General features: G+C 37.1%; 1 protein-coding gene across 4 annotated transcripts in view; it reads right to left on the bottom strand.

The window, feature by feature from the left end:
- Positions 1-4,758: 4,758 nt before the first annotated feature.
- Positions 4,759-23,952, bottom strand: part of LOC116585046 (cytochrome c oxidase subunit 7B2, mitochondrial) — a 156,655-nt gene continuing 137,461 nt past the window's right edge. For 2 of the 4 annotated variants that reach the window (XM_032334216.1, XM_032334217.1), the window contains 2 exons: positions 13,524-13,628; positions 4,759-5,188 (listed from right to left, as the gene is read on the bottom strand). In XM_032334216.1, coding sequence (XP_032190107.1) covers positions 4,884-5,126 — 243 coding nt within the window. In that variant the 5' untranslated portion in view covers positions 5,127-5,188; positions 13,524-13,628 and the 3' untranslated portion in view covers positions 4,759-4,883. The remainder of the gene's footprint in view (positions 5,189-13,523; positions 13,629-23,952) is intronic. The other 2 variants (XM_032334215.1, XM_032334218.1) reach the window with 1 other exon arrangement.

Here is a 23,952-nt window from a genome sequence, read left to right on the forward strand (position 1 = left end):
CAGTAACAGCGATTTTAAAAAAACTCATTACAAGCCATGCATTCCCTATCTCTACTTCCTTATTTATCTACTCTCTTGATAATCTTTTTCACTCTGAAGGTTTTCACAACATTCTGTGATTTCTTCCCTATCTTCTTCTAGTTCCAGCCTGAATCCTTCCAGAACTTCCAACTTGTATACCTGAAAAAAGACTAACAGTGTAATTTTGAAGTAAAAGAACAGGTTCTAAAGATCGACTCCTGGTTCCACTGTTTACAAGATGTGTGTTTGGGAAAGATTCATTCACTTTAAACTTAGTTGGGTTTGCAGGTGTGTACCGCCCTATGGGGAGTTTCTTATTACCAGTGGACCAAAGAAGAAAAAATTCAAATCTGGTTCTGCAAAATAGGTTGGACATAACTGAAAGTGGAGGGCTTCAGCAATACAGTTTAATTCTAAGTTGACACCGAAGAAGATGGGAGAGCTTCATGGTGGGCAATATTTTAAGTAGAATACACAGTTGCTTATGTTACTTGGAAGGAAAAATTACCAGAGATACAATTGTATACCAAGTCATGGGGACCAGCTAATGGCGTGACAAGCTCTTCAAGGAATTACAAGGAACACTACTGGAAAATTGGTGACACCAAGTTTGGGAACAGATTATGTGAACAGACTTCTATAAATAGGCAGAGTGGGAAGGCAGTCAGGTCCCATACAGATACACAGAAGAGAATAGTCAGCAGAGTATTATCTTAATAATCAGGTAGACAAGATGACCCATTCTTATGGCTATCACTCTCTTTCTCAGCACCCTATGCCTTCTCAATCCCTCAAAGTGATCACGACAGCAGTGATGATTATGTACGGGTTCACAAAATGGACTTGCACCCATCAAGACTAATCTGGCTATAGATACTGCTGAGTGCACCCAATCTACCAGTGGAGAGGCCACCAGTGCACCTATATTTAGGACCATTCCCCTTGGACCACTTCAGTCATGGAAAGGGCAGTTGTTTGTTCTTATTTGAACAGACACTTAACTAATGATGTAGATCTACCTTCTGTCCCTGCAACTTTTTTCTGAATACCATCATTCATGAACTTGCTAAATGCCTTATTTAGTATCTTGGTGCACAACAAAGCACGGATCCTGATCAAGAAACTTACTTTATAGCAAATGAAATACTTTAATGGATTCATGCTTATGGAATTCACTTATCTTACCGTGTTTCCCATCACTGATGGAATGGTGCAATAACCTTTTAAAAGTGTTAGTTAGGACAGCAGCTGGATAACACTACCTTGCCAGGCTGAGGTAATGTCTTCCATGCTCTAAATGTCCAACAAACACATAGTGCTATTTTCCAGAGCTGGGAATTTCTGGTCTGCGAATCAACAAGTAGAGATGACGGTGGGTCCTATCACAATTACCTCTAGTAATCCACTAGAGAATTATTCATTTTTTTTTTAAATTTTAATTTATTTTTTATTTTCAGCATAACAGTATTCATTATTTTTGCACCACACCCAGTGCTCCATGCAATCCGTGCCCTCCCTAATACCCACCACCTGGTTCCCCGACCTCCCATCCCCCGCCCCTTCAAAACCCTCAGATTGTTTTGTTTTGTTTTTTTAATTTTTATTTCCAGCATAACAGTATTCATTATTTCTGCACCACACCCCGTGCTCCATGCAATCCGTGCCCTCTATAATACCCACCACCTGGTACCCCAACCTCCCAGCCCCCGTCCCTTCAAAACCCTCAGATTGTTTTTCAGAGTCCATAGTCTCTCATGGTTCACCTCCCCTTCCAATTTCCCCTATAACTTTGGGTTTTGCTGGTTTAGAGGTCTTAGGCTTTTACCGGGGATCACATAAATGACTCCAGTAAACTGGAAGTTGACAGTGACCCCCTGCCAGGGTTTGTAAAGGGATTTCATGTACTTTTTAAGGGACAGGACTAGTGCATTAGTCTCGTGAAGGAAAGTTATGTTAGGTAAAAGCATATTTTTGTTATTGTCTTTATTTGAAGTACAAAAAGGGAAGATGTGCACTTATGTTAAATTGGCAAGTGGTGGAATACTGTGGCTTTCTAAGTGTCAATTTAGCTAGGATTCAACAACATTTTCCAGAATTCCTTCCCTCTGTGGTTTCAGCTTAGGGTCAACCACCAGAGAGATTTGCATATAGGGATGGTGGACATAAAATAGCAGCCATTTTGTACTTGGAAGGCTAGCATAAATCACTGAGCACTGTGCAGCTTGCATATGCCATCGTTGACCTTATGGCTTGCTCTATTGATAAGGAACAACACCTGGACCTATAGCTCTTTAAACTTCTACCAATTCTTTAGGTTTTTTGAGTACTGGGTCAGGTGAATGTTAAGTTTCACAGTGAATGGCACCAACTTCTCCCGTAAGTCATCCACATCATCTTAGTTACAGTGACAAACAGACACAGGTTCTAGTTTACAGCCATGATCCCAGGGCATTCTTCCCAATTCCAGTTGGTTTTTGCTCTCTCCTACTTCAGATCCATCTTTCTTCCTCTACTGAGAACTTACTCAGTACCAGATGGCAAGGCAACAGCCTTGTAAAAACCCCTCCACTGGCTCTCACCATTGCATCAGTTCTAATTTCCATAATTAATCTGATATTTTGTATTATATGGCTTTACCACACACACACACACACACACACACACACACAGGCTAACACAGGATGTTGGACCTCATCAGTAATTAGGTTTAAGAAATATAGATTAAAACAGGAGCTACTATTTCATACCCATACCAAAGCAGCAAATATTAAAATGTATGAAAACTCTTAAGAGTGAGTTTGGATGTGGAATAAAAGGAAATTGTAGACACTATTGGTGAGACTGTAAACTATTTAACCACTCTGGGAAATAATCTAGCAACACAGATAAAGCTGAAAATGAGCATTCCCTAAGAACTACCAATTCTATACCTAGGAAGGACCCTAAAGGAACTCACATAGTAAAACTGGGAAGGAACACAAAATGTCCTTTGTCTACAGAATAACAGTATTAATATATATTTGACATTGAGATACATTTATTTGGAGGTTAGTCATCTAGGAGGATGTGGTCTCCAGTGTCAACTGTGATAGGTATTCCCTAATGACTACCTTGAGGTAAACATGCCCCTGCATAATCCTTTCCCCTTTTTTATAGCCTTTAGTGTCTCACTTCTAGTGAACAAAATATTGGAGAGGTGATGGAATGTCACTTGCTAGATTAGGTTACAAAAGACCTTGGCTTCTGTATCTTTTATTCTGTTACATTGTGAGCTGCTCTAGAGAGAAAACTACACAAAAGGAACTGATGTCTCCAGGCAATATTCAGTGAGGTCCTAAGGCCAGTAAGAGCCATATGTGTTTGGATATAGATCCTATCCTAGTTATACTTGAAATGATTATTGTCCTGACACTCAGGTTTTAAGAGAGAGAGATCCTGAGCCAGAGATATCCAGCTAAGATGCACTGAGATTCCTGACCCACAGAAACTGTGAGGTAATAAATGATAACTGTTTTAAGTCACTGAGTTTCAGGGTAATTTATAAAATAGCAATAGATAACCAATATACTCTCCAATAATCATTGCAAAGCCACAGTGGTAAACAAATTTATTACTGGTAGACTAATATTAATTCAACCAATAATTACTGAAGGTCTAATCTATCATGCCCTGTTATAGGGATAAGTCATGAAAAATCCTGCTTCTACACTATACTTTTATGGAGCTTTGCACACAGACAATAAACAAAATATATCTTATGTCAGATGATGATAATTTCTATGGAAAAAATAAAGCAAGGAAATAGAACAGACAAAGCCCGAACTAAGCAGGGGCTGCAATCTTAAAAAAGGTAGTCAGAGGCCTCCCCTGAAAATATGACATAAAAATGAAACCTTGAAAAGTATGATGAAATGAGTCATACAAGATCTGAATTAAATACACTGCAAGCAGAGAAAAGAGCAAATGGACGCGTCCTGGTGCAAGAATAAAACTGACCAGTGCAGCATCCAGGGGCCTGTGTACCTTTCTAAGGACTTTGGCGTTAGCTCTGAGTGGAACGTAGTCCCTGGGTTTTGAAAAGAGGAGTGGTATCATGAATGTTTTAAAATTATCATTCTGGGGTGCCCAGGTAGCTGAGCTGGTTAAGTATTTGCCTTCAGCTCAGACCATGATCCCAGCGTACTGGGATGGAGCCCTGCATTAGGCTCTCGCTCAGCGGGGAGCCAGCTTCTCCCTCTCCCTCTGCCATTCTCCCAGTTTGTGCTCTCTGGCCCTGTCAAATAAATAAAATTTAAAAAAATAAAAAAATAAAATGAGCATTCTGGCTTCTGTGTTAAAAAAAAAAAAAGTTGTGTATGGTGGAGTACAGGATGCAGGTTTGGGGGGACATTATGTGATGAAGCAAGGAAACTGGTGAGAAAGTTTTTATAGTAACCCCAGTGAGAGTATGGTGATTCAGATCATGGTGGGAAAGATAAAAGGATGTGAAAAAAAGATCATGAATTTTTTTTATCATGAATATATTTTAAGGAAAGATTCAACAGAATCGGCCAAACAATTAAACTAATTTGTAAGGTACATACGTGTGTATTCCCACTAAGGGATACCTAATGTAAATCATCAAGCCAGAAAAACACATGCATTATTAATTCTACTTTCAAATATCTATGATTCATAATCTCCTATAACCTATACCCACTGCTACTGTCTTGCTTCTAGGCACTATAATGAGTACTTTCAACAACTTTTTAAAGGTTTCAAATGTATTTTATTTCTTCAATTATGCTATATTTAATGAGCAGCAGAGGGCTTAAGTGACAAGTTAATTTTGAAACAATTTTGTATTACAGTAACTTTGATGGTTACTCATCATTCCATTCTTTTGGGGTGACTCTGCCGACTGGAGACAGGTTCCATTCTATTCCAATCTGTGTGGCCGTGAACACCCATGCAACAACACAGAAAGCCGTCCCACTGGCTAATACAGTGTTACCGTATCTATCATGGAAATCTTGAGAATGATTTCTGTGACTCTGCCTTGACATGAGTTGTTGAATGCTTCGAATCTTGAACTGATTCAGTGCATTTCTGGTCAAGGGAAACATGATGAAGGTGTGACAGGACTGCCGCGGATTACAGCTGCTGGTCTATTGCCTTGCAAAGAGACCTGGAAAAACAAAAAGATAAGCAATGACATCTGATCTACATTCAGTTTCTCCCTTTGACTGCTTCACTCACACCACTCCTTAGAGTGTGACCAGTCATATAACTTTGCTACCATAATGCCCGGATTTGAGTCTCAGCTCTGCTACTGATTAGCTGTGTGAAACTGGGCAGTTACTTAACCTCTCTTTGCCTTAGATTCTTCAATGGCAAACTGAGACAATAATCCCCAGCTCCAAAGAATGCTGTGTAACAGTATATGAGTGGGTCTTACTGGTTCACTTGCTTCAAGTTACCACATTCGTAATTTGTGGATCTAAGATCCATGATGTGTAACAGAACTATTTACTTTCTTTGAGATTTGCAGACCGCTGGCCTTGAGGAGTAAAGGACTAGAGCTTTCCTAGGTCACAGAAGCCAGTAAGTCTGTTTGAAACCACCTCAGCTTTCTGATTAGTCTGGCAGTTCTTTAGCACAAAAATTTTATTTTCTTTTTTAGTCACACTGATGACTTTACGGACCTCCCTTTGTGCATCTGTAGACCGTGCCTTTCTTTTCAGAGAGAACAGAGCACTCCAGCACATCCCAAAACAAGAACCAGACCCTCCTGCACAACCGCCTCTCATGAGATAACTTTTATATTTGGCATCATTGAGTTTGCATGAATCAAGAAACACTGAAGGCCGCTGCATTCCGTCTACTGACTCACCACCCTAAGCCTCTTTAAAAACCCTTGGGCCAGCTTTGGTGAGTGCTGTGAAGTGTGTAAACCTGGTGATTCACAGACCTGTACCCCTGGGGATAAAAATATATGTTTATAAAAAAAACAAAACAAACAAACAAAAAAACCTTGGGCCAGGCAGAAACCTCAGAGTTGGCTTCTGAACAAGAGTCCACCTACTCCTCAGGTTCCAAGCTTTCTGAATAAAGTTCAAATTTCTTTCCAATGAAAACCTGTCTCTTGAGTGATGAACTTTCAGGTGAAGGGCAGCTGTATTTGAGTTCAGTAACATAAGATTCCATGTGATCACCCCTAACAACGACAAGAGTAAGCACACAGTATCTTTTCTGTTCTTCTAAATGGCTTGCCGGCCAATGGCTTGCTCCCTAGACTCTTACATGTCAGACATGACATACATCAGCATGACAGACAGAATGAAAATTTGCAACATGTACGATAAGTCCAATGACCTGTGACTACTATAAACTCAGGTTTCCGTGTGAATTATTAGGCATTCACAGAGTATGTCACACTTTCTCCTGCTGCTCCTTTCCCCCTCTCTTTTAACCCCTTTGCTCACCTCTCCCCTTCTCCTTCCTTACCTCTAATTCCTGCCTTGTACCTTTCTATAGGTAAAATTCTATTTGTCTTTTAAATCCCAGTCCAAAGGTTATCACTTCTGTGAAATCTCCAAATCTCCCTAGGTTGAATAAAGCCCCTCTTCTCTGGGCTACTATTCTTCTTATAACCCTTGTTTCATAACATTTAACATGATATATTGGCTTTATCATTTTAAAAAACAGACTTTATTTTTTTCACTTTACCAATTATTATTTTATTTGTATCATACACAACATTTTACAGAAAAAAAAAGAACCCCTTAATGTTCAACTCTAATTAAGTACGTTTTCCAGATTCTTTTCAATGTAGATACCTAAATTTTTACACAAACATTTTAGAATAGTTTTAGGTTCACTGCAAAAGTGAGTGGAAAATACAGAGCCCCCATATACATGCTGACCCCACACACGCATAGCTTGCCCCTCCTTTAATAGGCTAATAAATTTGTTAAAATTAATGAACCTACATAAGAGTCCTTTATCAGATAGGTCTTTTGCAAAACTTTTCTCTCAGCCTGTGGCTTGTCTTATCATTTTCTTTAGAGATTATATTCTACTCCAATAGACTCTAAGGTCTCTAAGAGCAAAGGATGTAACCTTGCATACAAAATAGTTGATACAAAATCATAGAAAGAACTGTTTTGTTTTGTTTTTTAAGATTTCATTTATGTATTTGACAGAGATCACAAGTAGGCAGAGAGGCAGGCAGAGAGAGAGGAGGAAGCAGGCTCCCTGAGGAACAGAGAGCCCGATGTGGGGCTCGATCCCAGGACCCTGGGATCATGACCTGAGCCGAAGGCAGAGGCTTTAACCCATTGAGCCACCCAGGCCCCCCGGGTTGTTTTTTGTTTGTTTGTTTTTTATTTTTTATTTTTTTTATTTATTTTTTTTTCGTTGTCAAATTAATTATTTTTATTGACAAATAATGTATTATTTGCCCCAGGGTACAGGTCTGTAAATTTTCAGGCTTACACACTTCACAGCACTCACCATATCATGTATCCTCCCCAATGTCCATAACCCTCTCCACAGCCCATCCCCCAGCAACCCTCAGTTTGTTTTGTGAGATTACGAGTCTCTTATGGTTTGTCTCCCTCCCAATCCCCTCTTGTTTCATTTTTTCCTTCCCTCCCCCCAATGACCCCCTGCCCTGTCTCTCAAATTCCTCATATCAGGGAGATCATATGATAATTGTCTTTCTCTGACTGACTTATTTCCCTCAACATAATACCCTCTAGTTCCATCCACGTCATTGCAAATGGCAAGATTTCATTTCTTTTGATGGCTGCATAGTATTCCTGTGTGTGTGTGTGTGTGTGTGTGTATTTTACATCTTCTTTTTTTTTTTAATTAATTTTTTATTTTTTATAAACATATATTTTTATCCCCAGGGGTACAGGTCTGTATGTGCTTTGGTGAGTGCTGTGAAGTGTGTAAACCTGGTGATTCACAGACCTGTTTTTTATTTTTTTTTAAAGCAATCTGACATGTAAGTGAATACTGGTAACCTTAAAGAAGTTAAATGAACACCGAGGACAAGTCAAAAAAATCACGAAATCAAATGTACATGTCATAACAGCCCTAATAATTTTATATTTTAAACAGAAGGTTATATTGAACAAGAGATCTGGAAGCAGAAACACATGGAGTTCTGTCAATTTCTCTTCTTTGTGCAAGCTGTCAAACAGTGCTCAGTTTCTAAAAATGACATATGTTAACTGTGGTCCAAATGCAGGCAACATGGATACAAAAATGCCTGAGGTCAATACTTGTAAACTTATAACTGTTCACTGAAATTTGCCAACTCAAATGACTTTATTCCCAACTTAGAAAACAAGACCCTAAGGTTCTCTTTTATTTCCGACCAGATGGTAGAGTGGTACTCTTCATGATTGTGATGAAGAGGACAAAAAAACAGAACCAAATGCCTTTCTTCTGAGGTTCTAAATAGTTTTTGTTTTTGTTTTTTCCTGTTAGTCAAAAATCTCTCCACCAAAATGCACTAAGGTTTTAATTTGAATTGAAATCAGAAAGTAGGCTGAAGGTGCAAGGGTCAAGGTATGACAGGTGCAATTTTAATTCAATTCCGAAACACTTGTGGCACATAGGATGACATAAAACCAGAGAAAAATTGTGATAACAGGAATTTCTTGTGGGTCACTGATGCATGCCTGCTACTTTACATCAAACTGACTTCATTATTCCTATCCTCAAGATGTTAAGTTGAAACTCAGATACTTTATCTCTACAGATGCTGATCACATTGCTTTGTAGGTTGGTTCATCTTTTGGTTATCCCCATATCTGTGAAGGTTTTTTCTTTCACAGACCCTGAATTTTCTTGTACCAGTAAGTATCCTTTATTAAGAATTTTCTTTTAGGAACTCCTATAGTTTGTAGCTTGCATTTCATCCCATAATAAAGAAAATGCAGTCTTTCACACTTTTTGTGTTTCCTTGTTAGCATCAGATACATCTGTCTCAACTGCTTTCATATCTACATTATATCTATTCTGTTTATAAAAGAAAGTAAGAGCTAGGAATCCATGAGTTAGAGAAACTTTCCATACTGTTCAATTCCATATAACTTACTTTTATGATACATTTAATATTATTGATAAACCTAAGCCTACTACTCCAAGAACTGAAGCAATAGGCTCTAATATCCATAGGAAAGCATAAAAATTCAATAATACAATGCAGATAAAGAAAATATTTCTCAAAGTAGATGCTTTCTGATGAAAACAGACCACAAAGAGATGGAAGAAGAAAGATTTCTCTAGGTAATAAGAACGAAGTAGAGGTTCTCTCATGCCTGTGGCAATAAAAGAAAAGAAATATGTTCTGAATAAATATAAATAGTTAAAGAGAGTGAAGTATCTTGTGAGGATGAAAAGGAAAAATTGATTGTGTCATCTCCTTTATATAGCAGTGTTGAAACTCAGTTTAGGAAAATAACTAATACTAGGCTTCAATCTAAGTGCAATAAGGAAGTATATATATTTGAAACTTAATGGCTAACAAAAATAATTTCAAATCACTAAAGGCCATAAAAAGAAATAACAGTAATATATTAATTAGTGAAGAAACTAATATCAAATGACTATATGCCTATTTGTCAAACACTGTGCCAGAATTTTGCACATTTGCAAAAACAGTGTGTGCAATGGTGATTATTTATCTCCATTCTGTACATAAGAATAAATGGCAGGCAAGATGTGAATTCCAGTCCCATCATTTACAAATCTAGTACATTTTCAACTATAATTTTTCTATCATTTTTCAAAGTATATTCAATTCTGATTATTGGAAATAAAAAAAACCAAAAACCCAATATGGTTACCAGAGGTGGTTTACTAAAATATTTACTGAGTGACTATTTAGGGTATGTGAGGGTCTGGACTGGGTGCCAGTGGTTCCAAGCCTTCTCTCAAAAAGCTTATTGTAGAGTGAGGGAATGAACAAAGCCACTGTTACAAAGGAGGAGACCGGTTAGAGATGAACACAGGGTGCCCTTGGTCCACAGGAGGAGTTACATTTTTCAACCTGGAGTTCTAGAAATGGCTATAGAGGAAATGACACCTAGGCTAGATTTTGAAGGATGATTAAGATATAAAAAACAAACCTGGGAGTGCCGACTGTAGAGGAAGTAGCAAAAGTGAAAGGCACAGAGAGCTGAAAGAGTATGCAGGCAGGGCAACTGGTGAGCTCCGTAACCCTAGGTGGTAAGTGAAGAAGTGAAGGCCCACCGATGAGCCTGGAGGGATGAGGAAAGAACAGCAGCACAGTGAGGACTTTGCATGCCTAACGATGGAATGTAGACTCAATTCTATAAATCAATATTTCTCACTAATGAGAAAAGAGGACTCAAACTCACAGCCTTTTTCTTGAGCTGATAATGAGAATTCTTAGTTTTGTGTTTTTACTTTCACAATTTATTTTTCTACCTTTTTAAAATTAACATATAATGTATTATTTGTTTCAGGGGTACAGGTCTGTGAATCATCAGCCTTCCACGATTCACAGCACTCGCCATAGCACAAATCCTCCCCAATGTCCATCACCCTGCCACACTAGCCCTCCCCTGTCCCCTCCAGTTTATTTTCAGAATTTAAAGATCTATAAGGTAACAGGGCACCTGGGTAGCTTAGTCGTTAAGCACCCTACTTCGGCCCAGGTCATGATCCCAGAGTCCTGGGATTGAGCCCCACATAGGGCTCCCTACTCAGCAGGGAGTCTGCTTCTCCCTCTCCCTTCATCCCTGCTCATGCTTTCTCTTTCTCTCTCTCTCTCTCCAATAAATAAATAAAATCTATTTAAAACAAGAAAAAAGAAATATAAGATAACAATATGAGACCTGGATGATGTAGATTATCAATTACTGGTGCCTGCATTTGTCTTTGTTCTGTACTTTTTTTTTTTTTTTTTTGCTTGTACTGGTGTACAACATTTATCTATCCTGGACTAATGGGAAAAGAATGGAGGCAGCTTCCATATATAAATAATGTGTTCACGCCAGGGACAAAACGAAGAATTTGACAAACTGAGTCATGCTCCAGCTCACTATACAGAACACATATCTGAAAGTAAAAGAACCATGGCCACAGCAAGCACTGTTACAGACTCTGGACAATATTAATGGTCATATTGAATTAATATTATACTTTTGAATTTCTTTGTTGTATAGCTTGGTTTATTTTAAATTTGAAAATGTTTTGGTTTCATAGTTGTATCTTAAATTTGGTTTTATGTTTACACATGTATAAGTGATTTTAAAATAAAGTAATTCAAGATGGACAAGTGATCTAAAGGAATTTGTTTCCCCTTTAAAAAGATTCCATATGTAACCCAAGTTTAAGAAACATGCTTATAGAGGAAAGACCACTGATGGAATGGGGAAAAATCTGGGAGAAAAAGTGCTTTACAAAGATAATCGTTAGGTGGAAAATGGGTAGGAAGATGGCAAAAGTTGCAGAAAAGGTAGGAGGTTATTTCAATATTAAGTGTTTATTTCAATGGTTCAGGAAAATGATGACGAGTATATGAAGCTTTGATCAAACAGATGGAAAGGAACTAGAATTGAGAAATATTAGGAAAAGAAAATCAGTCTGATGTGGAAAACAAGTTACTCTAAGTAAACCGAGTAAGTCCATTCATGTAGCCTCTGGTTTATCATTTTGGACCAAAATTCTGTCTATTTCTGCTAAAAATCAATCAACATTGACCCTGTAGCTTGTAGCTGATCCCAGGGAATTAGAGTGTGGATGATCTAGGAACACAATGAAGCAAGGCCAAAGCAGACATAATTGGGGTGCTCTGGAATAGAAAGGTCTAGGTACTTGAATAGAAGAAGGAAGGGATCCTAAAATGATTTACTGTATGGTCATAAGAAAAAAAAATCAACTTTATCCAGTCTAAGTATAGCATAACTCACATCAATAAATATCCTGCTTAGCCTTGATATAAGATTTTCTATTTAACTTTAGGGAGAAAATTATAAACTGTGTCCTACTTCTCAAGTGTGCCTAATATTACTAGTAAGTATCACTCAGAAAGATGATGCTCAAGAAGGGATTAAGCGAATACCATGGTTTCCCAACCTGGACTCTATTGATATTTTGGTCCAAGTAATTCTTTCTTGTGGGGAGATATTCTGTTCATTACGGTGTGTTTATCAGCATCTTTGCCCCTGTGTGCCACACACATAAGAAGTACCTTCCTCCCCTCAGTTTTGACACCAAAAATATATTTCCAGACATTCTCAAATGTCGCTTCATGAGTAAAATCATCCCTGGTTAAGAACCACTGTTGTATACAAAGCAAAGTGTCTCCTGTTACTTCTCCTATAATCCTCTAAATGACATTGTTCTATTTAATACAAAGGCTTAAATTCGAAGAAAATATATTCTCCCATTCCCTGCCATGGACTGCATAAACACTGTGTATCAACATTTTTTCATAAACTAATCTCAATTTTTTTTTAAAAATGTTGTGTAATACACAACTTAGAAGAATCAATCTATCTGGGCATCCCCTTGCTCTTCTAGAAAATTTCTAAAAAAAAAAAAAAAAAAAAAGTGGGACTAATATGGCTTTTCCAAACTGGCCTGATGCTAAGAGTCATTTGGAATCTTTGTTATAAAATGTAGATTTTAGACTCCATGTCAAACTTACTGTAACAGAGCATCCAGGGGAGTAGCCTGAAAATCTGTACCTTTTTAAAGAGTTCTCAGAAGAGTCTTGTCATCAGACAAGGTTGTGGAACAGTGAATCAGATAATCTCTAAGGTCCCATCCAGTCCTAACACTCTAGACCTTTCCAAAGAGAAAAACATTTTAGGAAGACCATTTATTCTTTAAGGCCGCTGAAAGAGTACAGTAGTAATTGAATTCACCACCATGGTAATTTAAAAAGCAGTACCTGAGTGACCTGAGCTATAGGAACCCCTTGGGAATAAGCTAGTCAACAGAAACATTTGGCAGCATTTAGATGCATTAAAAGTATTACTAATACTGGTGTTTTGCTGTATAAAGAATGATACACTTTTGAAGCTGAGGCTCCTTAACTACATTGCTCAATTGTAACACCTTTATTTCCACCTGCTTTTATTTCTGCTCTTCTTTTTACAGCTTCAGAATACTGACACACAGTAAGAAACAATAAAAAAAGAAAAAGGGCAATCCTGTTGAAATGAAAATGAACATAACCTGCAGTGTCTTCTGCTCATTTATGTATTTCTCAGAAGACTATGCTGCTCAAGGAAGGATTAAAGTGTACACAGTGCAAAGTGTCTCCCATCATGATTACTTAAGCCTTCAGCCTTTTTGTAACAGGAAATATGGGAACCCTGCAAACAGCAATGTTGGTGGTGGAAATGCTCAACAATGGTTCTATTTCGTATGTAATGGCATCATCTCCTGAGTCACTGAACTCATGAATGGTACAGGCTGTGGTTTATGCCACTTTATTAAGTCTAAAAAATTACATAAATGGATGTTACCTGAACAAATTAAGAGGCAGATCACTGTAGTGACTGTTAGGTGAGGAGGGAGAAGTAACAGAGTGGACATCTTGTGAGTTGATATCCTCGAATGGCAAATGTTGCCTGAAAAGTGAAGGGATATAAGGTATGTACTCCCCTCACATTCTTCCCACAAAGCCTAAAGAAACTGCACAGAGGATCATAGGGACGGGGAGGGATAATTGAAAGGGAAGAAATCAGGGAGACAAACCATGAGCGACTCTAGACTCCAGGAAACAAACTGAGGGTTGCAGAATGGGAGGTAGATGGGGTGATGGGGTACTTGGGTGACAGGCATTAAAGATGGCACGTGATATGATGAGCAATAAGTGTTACACACAACTAATGAATCACTGAACATTACATCAAAAACTAATGATGCACTGTATATTAGCTAAATGAATTTAAATTAAAAAAATAAAATGGTGGGGGGAAGTCTAAATAAACAGACCATTTCTATCCTATATAGAATTCTAAAGTATTCATAAAGTCTATCCTGAGAATAGTCACAGTGTTCATTCAGACTTCCTTTTATGGATTTTATCACATTAATGTGATTGACTCATTAACTACCCATCATAGTTTCTTTAGTCTTTCATCTTTAGTGCTTTCAACTATACTCATTTCCCCCCTTTCTAACAGCTATGTTTAAGAGAACAAAACAGTCACAGAAAAGTTGAGGGCTTTTCTCAATGCCACACTGCAAGTCAGTGCCATGACTGGGCAAAATAATTCTTATTTTATTTTCCATTAAACTTTCATAAGGCCATCAAATTTCCTCAAGGTGGGTGTCCATGTTAATTTTACATTTCGATCCATTTCAAACATTGGAGACAGGTGGTCTTGTTATTTTAGGCAATGTATTAAGTGCTAAAGGACAATCATGGTCACTCTCAAAAGATTTTATATTAACTACATTCCATAGTTCATGGATTGCTGTATAATCAGGTCCTGCTAGAAGAGACTATTTCAGTGGACCAGCAAGTCAAAATATCTGGATAAATAACAGCATTTATCCTACCTAATCTTGGAAAAGATGATGATCAAGGTTGTAATAAATTTTAGAAATTTTGAAAATTTTATTGAGAAAATGATACAGAGTCACTGAAAGACATCATATGTGTGAATTACATGGTCAGACATGTAGCTTAGACATTACTCTGGTACAAGGGAAAAGTTTGCAGAAGATTGCTGCAAATGCTCCAATAAATAATGATAAGACTTGAACTTGGACAATTCATCCAATTAAAGTCTCAAAATATGCCAGTCTCTTATTTCTGCAGTCATCATATTTCTGCATCCAATCCTCACCTTTACAGAGGCAGAACAAAATTCTTTGGTACAGGCACCTAAAGATGACAGCCTCTGAATACCTACCTCATGCCCCTGGAGATCTCAGAACTTGAGTATAAACTAGAATGTGGGAATTAATTTTTTAACTTCTAAAGAAAAATATTCCATTCCAGTGAATGGAATACATCATTTATCTCTTAGCTTTACTAGTCTGATGCTGATTTCAATCATAAAGTGATCTTACTATCAATATTCACCAAAAGATGTGTCTATTTTCCTAGCTCTATTTGATGTTAGTAGATGTTACTTTTAAAAAGGGCTTCAACAAGATGGGATCCGGAGGGAGACAAACCATGAGAGATTCAAATCTCACAAAACAAACTGAGGGTTGCTGGGTGGAGGGGGGTCCGGAGAGGGTGGTAGGGTTATTGACATTGGGGAGGGTATGTGCTATGGTGAGTGCTGTGAAGTGTGTAAACCTGATGATTCACAGACCTGTACCCCTGGGGCTAATAATACATTATATGTTTATAAAAAATTTAATAAGAAGGGTTTCAAAGTCATCTAAGTTTGGGCAATATGCAGATAACAAAGTCAAATGCTTCTTTATTAAAGCATTTTCCATACCTTTATTGTGCTAATGTATATGGCTATTCTCTCACAGGGATGGTGAATGGTGCTTTCCAAACTTAGCTGAACATGCCATGCTTTTTTTCTCCTGGACCATATTATTAGTGTTTTCCAGAACACACTTCAGGGAACACCGAAGAATGGCTCTGTGTTCTCAATGCTGTTACACCACTGTACTCATTTCCAATAGTTTAATAGTTCCAAAAGGCATTTCACAAACAAAACCACTTCCTTGTGGGGACTTTTAACATAAATGACCGAAGAAGCACAGAGTGCATGGTAAGCCCAGGGTATCTTAACAGCACTCATAGTAGCAATTAACTCCAGCTTTCATTATGTGATTCAACTTCTGCAGTTTTAATATTTGAGTAGATGTTTTCCTCCTCTCCACTTCTACCTTTATTCATTAAATGCTCTATGAATACAAAGATTGTATGATGCTGCACTGGCCATTAGAGTTGCATCAGTAATCTCTCATTGCTTAATCTGAATTTTTCATTTAAATTTTGAGATGAAAATGTACAAGCCATCTCTGCAGTTAATCTGATTATGTCACTGATATGTAATAGTAAAAATTAAAAATTTTAATTTCTAGATGTCAAAGACATATTAAATCTGAAAGACACATTTAACTGAATGCTTCCATTTTTCATGAAAATGGTTTTTAATTTCTAACCTGGTATTAGGTCATTAAGGGTCTACTCCAGAAGTTAATTTAGATCAAATTCCAAATTCAGACTGAAATATTTAGCATTGCAAAATAATCCTTTTTTCCTTGTTTTAAAATCTCCAGATTTTTTAATTTATGACTTGAACTATCTCTGCCTTCCTAAATTCTGCTCAAAATATATCTGTAAATAAAATCTTTATGAGTAAGGCTTTTGTTCTTGCCATCAACTGGGCAACTTTTGGAGCATTTGTGGAGAAATTCCATTTGATGAGAAGAGCACTTCACAGCCCTAAAGTAGTAACTATGATCACTTTCCAAGTTGTTTTTCCAAGCCAGTTCTCTCTTTCAGTACACTTTTTTTTTTTCTTTTCACTTTCATAAAATTTTGAAAACTTTTTAAAAACTTTTAACAAGATGTTGGCATTTTACCTTTTCTTGTTCTTTCATTTAGGATCCATTACTTGGAACTGAGAGAGACTTTGGCCAGAGGGCTAACTCTGGTAAACTGATATTTTTTTTCCTTGTAAAAGCCTCAGAAAAAAACAGTGAGACAGGATGCACTTTGCCAAACCTTGGGGCAGGGATCCTGCTTTAGTGAACTGATATTTCATTTTAGTTTTTTTTTTTTTAAGTTCCTAAGGGAAGGACACTAAAGACGCTACCCATGTAAACACATGCAATAGAAATTCAGAAAACAGATTTTTGTTTTGAAATCCTAAAACTTTCAATTAGAATTCTAGTTTCAAAGAGGTTACTTTCAGTTTCTCTTTTGTTAATCTAATGGAGTCTAAAATGTCACAGATAATGGCATTCTAAACTAAATTAGCATAATAAACCATTTGCATATTTGTTAATTGGAAAAGTAAGATTTCTATGCAACTAGGCCATAATTTTGATTACATATCTAATTTATACAGCTTACACTCACTACCGATGATGGAACTATGGGTTTCTTTATATAATGTATTTTATCACATTTATTAAATCCAAATCATAACATCTAAATGACACAGACATCACTTTAAATTGTTTTTTAATATCTGCAGTAATTGATGATTGGACATTCATGAGCTGATATTACAAACATGTTGAGGAAGAACATGGATATAAATAGGAGGGTGGGGAAGGGATAGTAAATATTTAACTTTAGCTACTCTTTCCTAGATCCATATTCTGTTTGAAGGAGAGGTGGAGAACCAAACTCATGTATGTATTTTTCTAATGCAAGCTAGTTTTGAAAAAGGCACAAAGATCTAAATATAGACATAGGTGAGGAACCTGAATCCTTTGACCTTCTTAGAATCAGGACACTGGCTGAGAATGGGTGATAGATGGCTTCCTAAGAGCAATAGGACACTGTTAAAAGGAGGAGGAGGAATGCATACTGAATGTGAAAGAAAAAAAAAAAAGTCCACTATACTGGAAGAAAAATTTGATCCAAACTGAGGTCCCAGAGGTCCATCAAGGGTACGGGTAAAAACATAGATTCATTCATTAAGTGATAGGGACCAGTGGATTATATTCTCTCTAGTTTCTTCTATTTTTATTTTGTTTCTGTATTAAAAGCTTCATGGGGAGATGGATAGAAGGGAGTTGGGGGAAATTGGAGGTGGAGATGAACCATGAGACTGTGGACTCTGGTGGTGGGTATTGTGGAGGGCACGTATTGCATGCAGCACTAGATGTGGTGCATAAAAAATGAATTCCGGAACACTGAAAAGAAATTTAAAAAATAAATAAAAATTAAAACAAAACAAAACAAAACAGAAAAAAAAAAAAAAAAAGCTTTAAAAAAATGTACTGCACAGGCCCAGAGAAGTCAATGTTAGGAGGAATTACAACTATGTGAGAATGGGTACATATATATTCTTCTTCCTATTTATTTCTAGAACTGAAAGTTGCTCTTTTGAGTTTTTTGCATAATAAAAGATCCTCTAGAAACCCTAAATAATATTGAGGTTATTTTATTGTTTAAATATGATTCAACTCAGTTTCTCTTATTTAACTATAGCCTGCTAAACACCGATGTTACATAAATGGATAAGTATGGCCCATTCTTTCAGGAATGCTCAGTTATAACAGACAGATAATCATAAGGTTTCAATGTGAAAAGTGTTATAACAGATATGATCAGGATACTATGCCATCATAAATAAGAGGTAACTTCCCCATCCAAAGAGCTCATGAAGAGCCTCCTTAATTAATAGTAGGTGAGCTAAATTGTTAAATAGGCTCAACCAGATGAAAAGAATGGGGGTGGAGAGATTTATTAAGGGTTTTTCTCCAACTATCAACGCTAAAATTTAGTTTTCAAATATTTCTCCTCTAAATATTTATATATGTTTAGCCTTCCAGTCCAAACATATATAAATCAAGAGAGTCTCCTCTAATGTCAAATTCAAAACAATAGAACATGTAACAGTTGCACACAAGCATCACACTGAAATAAATACTCAGGCTGTTTGCCAATTCTATAATACATTTTCATCTTGATTGAACATATCATAATCATCATAAAAATTTGCTTTTAATGTTACTACAAAATAATAAGAAATAAGCCTGAAAAACTTCTTTAAAAATAAATGTTGGCAATTTATAACTTTGAACAGATACAAAACAATCAGAGTTAAGATAATCAGCATCTAATTGTGTCCAGAATTAATGATATCCAAGCCATTTCCTGCATTACCTTCTGAGTTCATGATGTTGGACGATCATCTATAATTTATACTTTACACTGAAGGGGCATCGAGAATAGCTAAGAAAATTTTGGAGTTAATACTGGGAAATAAAGAGTAGCCATGCTTCCTAAGGGATTGAATTTAAGCTAGATTATGAAGGTATTTCCTTAAGTATGCTTACAACCAATGTCACATGTTATCTAAGAACCTACAAATGATAATTGTTCAAAGTCCAAAAATACTAATAAAACATATACTCAGCAGCTAGATAATTCTGGGAATCTCTACATACAACACTCATTTCTTTGACTGCAAAGAATAGCCCCATAATAACAATTAAAACACTTTAAGCCAAAATATCAGTTTATACTTTGTGAACTGTATATAGTGTGAGAATGTATGGAAGGATATACTGCCCTATGGAAAAAGGGATCCAAGGAGGCTGGGAAGATGATGGAGTAAGAGGACCCTAAGCTCAGCATATTTCATGGATACAACTAAATAAACTTACATCAGTGTTAAAAATCCAGGAAACCACTTGGAAGACTGGCAGAACAAACTTCACAACTAAAGGTAGAGAAAAAGCCACAACTAAAAGGGTAGGAAGGGGTGAAGATGCTGTAGGAAGCAAAATGCACCTTGGGAGTTGACAGGAGGGAGGGAGCCACTGGTATAAGAAGGGCAAGAAACAGAATATCATCTTGGGGAGCTGGCAAGGGAAAGATGAATCCCTATAACATCTGGCTTTGAAAGCAGGAACAACTGAATATCCTAAGTTCTTACAACCCTTGGGAGATAAAGCCTGGAATTTTAAAAATCAGGGGGCTCTTCTCTGGGAGAGCCCCAACGGCAACAGGAAGCTGAATTCCCACCCTTAAAGAGACACCATGACAAAAATCCCTGGAAGACACAATGTAGAAGGAGCAGTTTCAGGGCATATGGGGGAAAGAGCAAAATACTCATCTCAGAGCCTCTCCTAGAAAGGCAGGGATCACAAGAAGACCCCTTCAGGAATAAAGGAGCTGGCAGGATCCATTTCCCTCCCCAATCCTAAGCATAAACACTGGGCCATCTGCTGCAAGGACATGCACTATCTAACTTGCTTACACCAAGCTACTTTCCCGAGTTTTGGCAGACCTGCCCTTTCCAGTCATGCTTACCTTAGTCCTGGGGCTGTGGCCTCCTCCCTCAGAAGATAGCGCAAACCTCAGCAGCACTGCATCTCTCATGCAGTGTGCTTTGTGGGGACTTTGTGCCAGCAACAGCAGCAGCAGGGCTTTGTAGAAGCCTAAGGTACACCTTGTTAAAACTGGCCACCAAAAGTGGCCAGGACACAACAGGAGGTCACACACAATACACACAGGAGAAACCTCCTGAAATGCTATGCCTGGGTAACAGGGGACAGCTGCACTACAGGGTACCACAGGACCTCTTCTTCATAAGGACAATACTTTCAATAGCAGGAGAAATAGTGAGTTTTTAACACAAAGCAAAAGACACAGAGAGTTAGACAAAATGAAGAGACAGAGGAATGTGTCCCAAATGAAAGAATAGGATAAAACCACAGTAAGAGACCTAAGCAAACAGGTATAAGCAATATGTCTCATAGAGATTTTAAAGTAATGATCATAAAGACACTCATGGGACTTGAGAAAAGAGTGGAGGACATCAGTGAGACACTTAATAAAGAGATAAAAAATAACCCACCAGGGATGAAAAACACAATAAATAAAATTAAAAGAACATGAAATGGAATAAATATCAGACTAGAGGAAGCAGAGGAATGAATTACTGACCTGGAAGACACAGTAATGGAAAGTAATCAAGCTGAGTTGTGAGACAAAAAAATAACAGGTAAAATTAGAAAGACTTAGGGAATTCAGTGACTACATCAAACAAAATAACATTCACATTATAGGTATCCTGAAGAAGAGCAGAGAGAAAATGGGGCAGAAATTTTATTTGAATAAATAATAGATAAAAATTTCCCAAATCCGAGGAAGGAAACAGATATCCAGACCCAGAAGGCAGAGAGATCCCCAACAAAATCAAGCCAATGAGGTCCATATTAAGACACACAGTAATTAAAAATGGTAGAAAAGAGTGATAAAGGAGAATTTTAAAAGCAGCCAAAGAAAAGAAGACAGTTACATACAAGGGAAATCCCATAAAGCTGTCCGTGGATTTTCAGCAGAGACTTGGCAAGCCAGAAAGGAATGCCATTATATACCCAAAGTGCTAAAAGGGGAAAAAACAACAACAACAACAACAAAACAGAACAAAACAAAACAAAAAACCTGCAGCCAAGAATACTCTATCCAACAAGGTTATCATTCAGAATATAAGGAGAGATAAAGAGTTTCTCAGGCAAACATAAACTAAAAGCGTTCTTGACCATGAAAGCAGCCTAACAAGAAATGTTAAAGGGGACTTTTTGAGTGGAAAAGAAAGGCCATGAGTATGAAAAGTAGGAAATGCAAAAACAGTAAAAATAAGTATATCTGTAAAAATCAGTCAAGGGATTCACAAAATAAAAACATGTAAAGCAGGACACCATATGTGTAAACCATGGGGAGGAGGGGTTCCTGGGTGGCTTTGTTGGTTGAGTATCTGCCTTTGGCTATGGTCATGATCCTGAGGTTCTGGGATCAAGCCCCACATCAGGTTCCCTGCTCAGCGGGGAGCCTGCTTCTCCCTCTCCCTCTGCACTCTGGCTTTCTTGCTCACTCTCTCTCTATCTCAAATAAGTAATAAATAAATAAATAAATAAATAAATAAAAATATAGGGAGAAGAAGAATAAAGAATGGGTTCAAACTTAACTGACAATCAACTTACCATAAACTGCTATATGCAGAAGAGGTTATATACAAATCTAATGGTAACACAAATCAAAAACCTTAACAGATATGAAAAATATAAAGGAGAAACAATCAAAATATAATACTAAAGAATGGCTGCAAACTATGAAAGAGAGCAAAAGAAGGATCAGAGAAAAAATATAAAAATAACTACAGAATAAGTAATAAAATGACAATAAATACATATCTATCAAAATTACTGGGAATATAAATGAACTAAATACTCCAATCAAAGGACACAGGGTAGCAGAACAGATAAATAAATAATACCTATCTGATGCTGCCTATAAGAGACTTATTTCAGACCTGAACACACACTTGCAGCAGATTGAAACGAAGGGATGGATATTTTACCATGCAAATGGATGTCAAAGGAAAGTCAGGGTAGCAATACTTATATCAGACAAAGAAGACTTTAAAACAAAGACTGTAACAAGAGACAAAGGAGGACACTGTATAAACAAAATGGGGAAAATCCACAAAGAAGATACAACAGTTTTAAGTATTTATGCATCCAACATGGTTGCATCTTAATACATAAAACATTTAGTAACAAAAGAAATAATTGAAAGTAATACAATACAGTAGGAGACTTTAATAACTCACATCAACAGACAAACCATCTAGATCATCAGATCAACAAGGAAACAGTAGCTTTGAATGATACACTGGACCAAATGGATTTAACAGACACACAAAAAATTCTATCCAAAACAACAAAACATACATTCTTTTCAAGTGCATTTCAAACATTCTCCAGAATAGATCATGTAGTATGCCACAAAACAAGTCTCAACAAATTTAAAAATATTGAAATCATACCACGTGTATTTTTCTAACCAAAATACTATAAAACTGGAAATCAACCATAAGAAAAAATCTGGAAAGAGCATAAACACATGGAGGTTAAATAACATGCTACCAAAAAATGAATGGGTCAATCAAAAAGTCAAAAAGAAATCAAAAGTTACATGGAAAGAAATGAAAATGAAAACACAATGGTCCAAAATCTCTGGGATGGAGCAAAAGCAGTTCCAAGAGGGAAGTTTAGAACAATTCAGGCCTACCTCAAAAAGCAAGAAACATCTCAAATAAACACTAGGTTACAGATGGCCTTTCTTTTCACTACTTCTGTATATTTGGGGTAAATATCCAGCAGTGCAATTGAAGGGTCACAGGGTAGCTCTATTTTTACTTTCTTAAGGAATCTCCACATTGTTTTCCAAAGTGGCTGCACCTACTTGCATTCCCACCAACAGAATAAGAGGGTTCCCCTTTCTCCACATCCTCTCCAATACATGTTGTTTACTGTCTTGTTGATTTTGGCCATTCTAACTGGTGTAAGATGGTAGCTCAAAGTGGTTTTGATTTGAATCTCCCTGATAGCTAATGATGATGAACATTTTTCATGTGTCTGTTAGCCATGTGTATGTTTTCTTTGGAGAAGTGTCTGTTCATGTCTTCTGCCAATTTTTTGACGTGATTATCTGTTTTGTGTGTGTTGAGTTTGAGGAGTTCTTTATAGATCTTGGATATCAGCCCTTTGTCTGTAGTGTCACTCGTGAATATCTTCTCCCATTCTATGGGTTGCCTCTTTGTTTTGTTGACTGTTTCCTTTGCTGTGCAGGAACTTTTGATCTTGAAATCCCAAAAGTTCATTTTCTCTTTTATTTTCTTTGCCTCTGGGGACATGTCTTGAAAGAAGTTGCTGTGGCCAATGTCGAAGAGGTTACTGCCTATGTTCTCTTCTAGGATTTTGATAGATTCCTGCCTCATATTGAGGTCTTTTATCCATTTCAAGTTTATCTTTGTGTATGGTATAAGAAAAAAGTGGAGTTTCATTCTTCTATATATAGCTCTCCAATTTTCCCAGCACCATTTATTGAAGAGACTATCTTTTTTCCATTGGATATTTTTTCCTGCTTTGTCAAAGGTTATTTGACCATAGAGTTGAGGGTCCATATCTGGGCTCTCTACTCTGTTCCAGTCTCTACTCTGTCCACTTGTCTGTGTTTCCATTTTTGTGCCAGGACCACACTGTCTTGGTGATCACAGCTTTGTAGCAAAGCTTGAAATCAGGCAACGTGATGCCCCCAGTTTTTTTTTTTTCTTTTTCAACACTTCCTTAGCAATTCAAGGTATCTTCTGGTTTCACACAAACTTTAGGATTGTTTGTTCCAGCTCTTTGAAAAATACCTGTGGAATTTTGACTGGGATGGCACTGGAAGTATAGATTGCTCTAGGCAGGATAGACATTTTAACAATGTTTATTTTT

This window comes from Mustela erminea, chromosome 2 (genome assembly GCF_009829155.1).
Source record: "Mustela erminea isolate mMusErm1 chromosome 2, mMusErm1.Pri, whole genome shotgun sequence".
Lineage (NCBI taxonomy): Eukaryota > Metazoa > Chordata > Mammalia > Carnivora > Mustelidae > Mustela > Mustela erminea.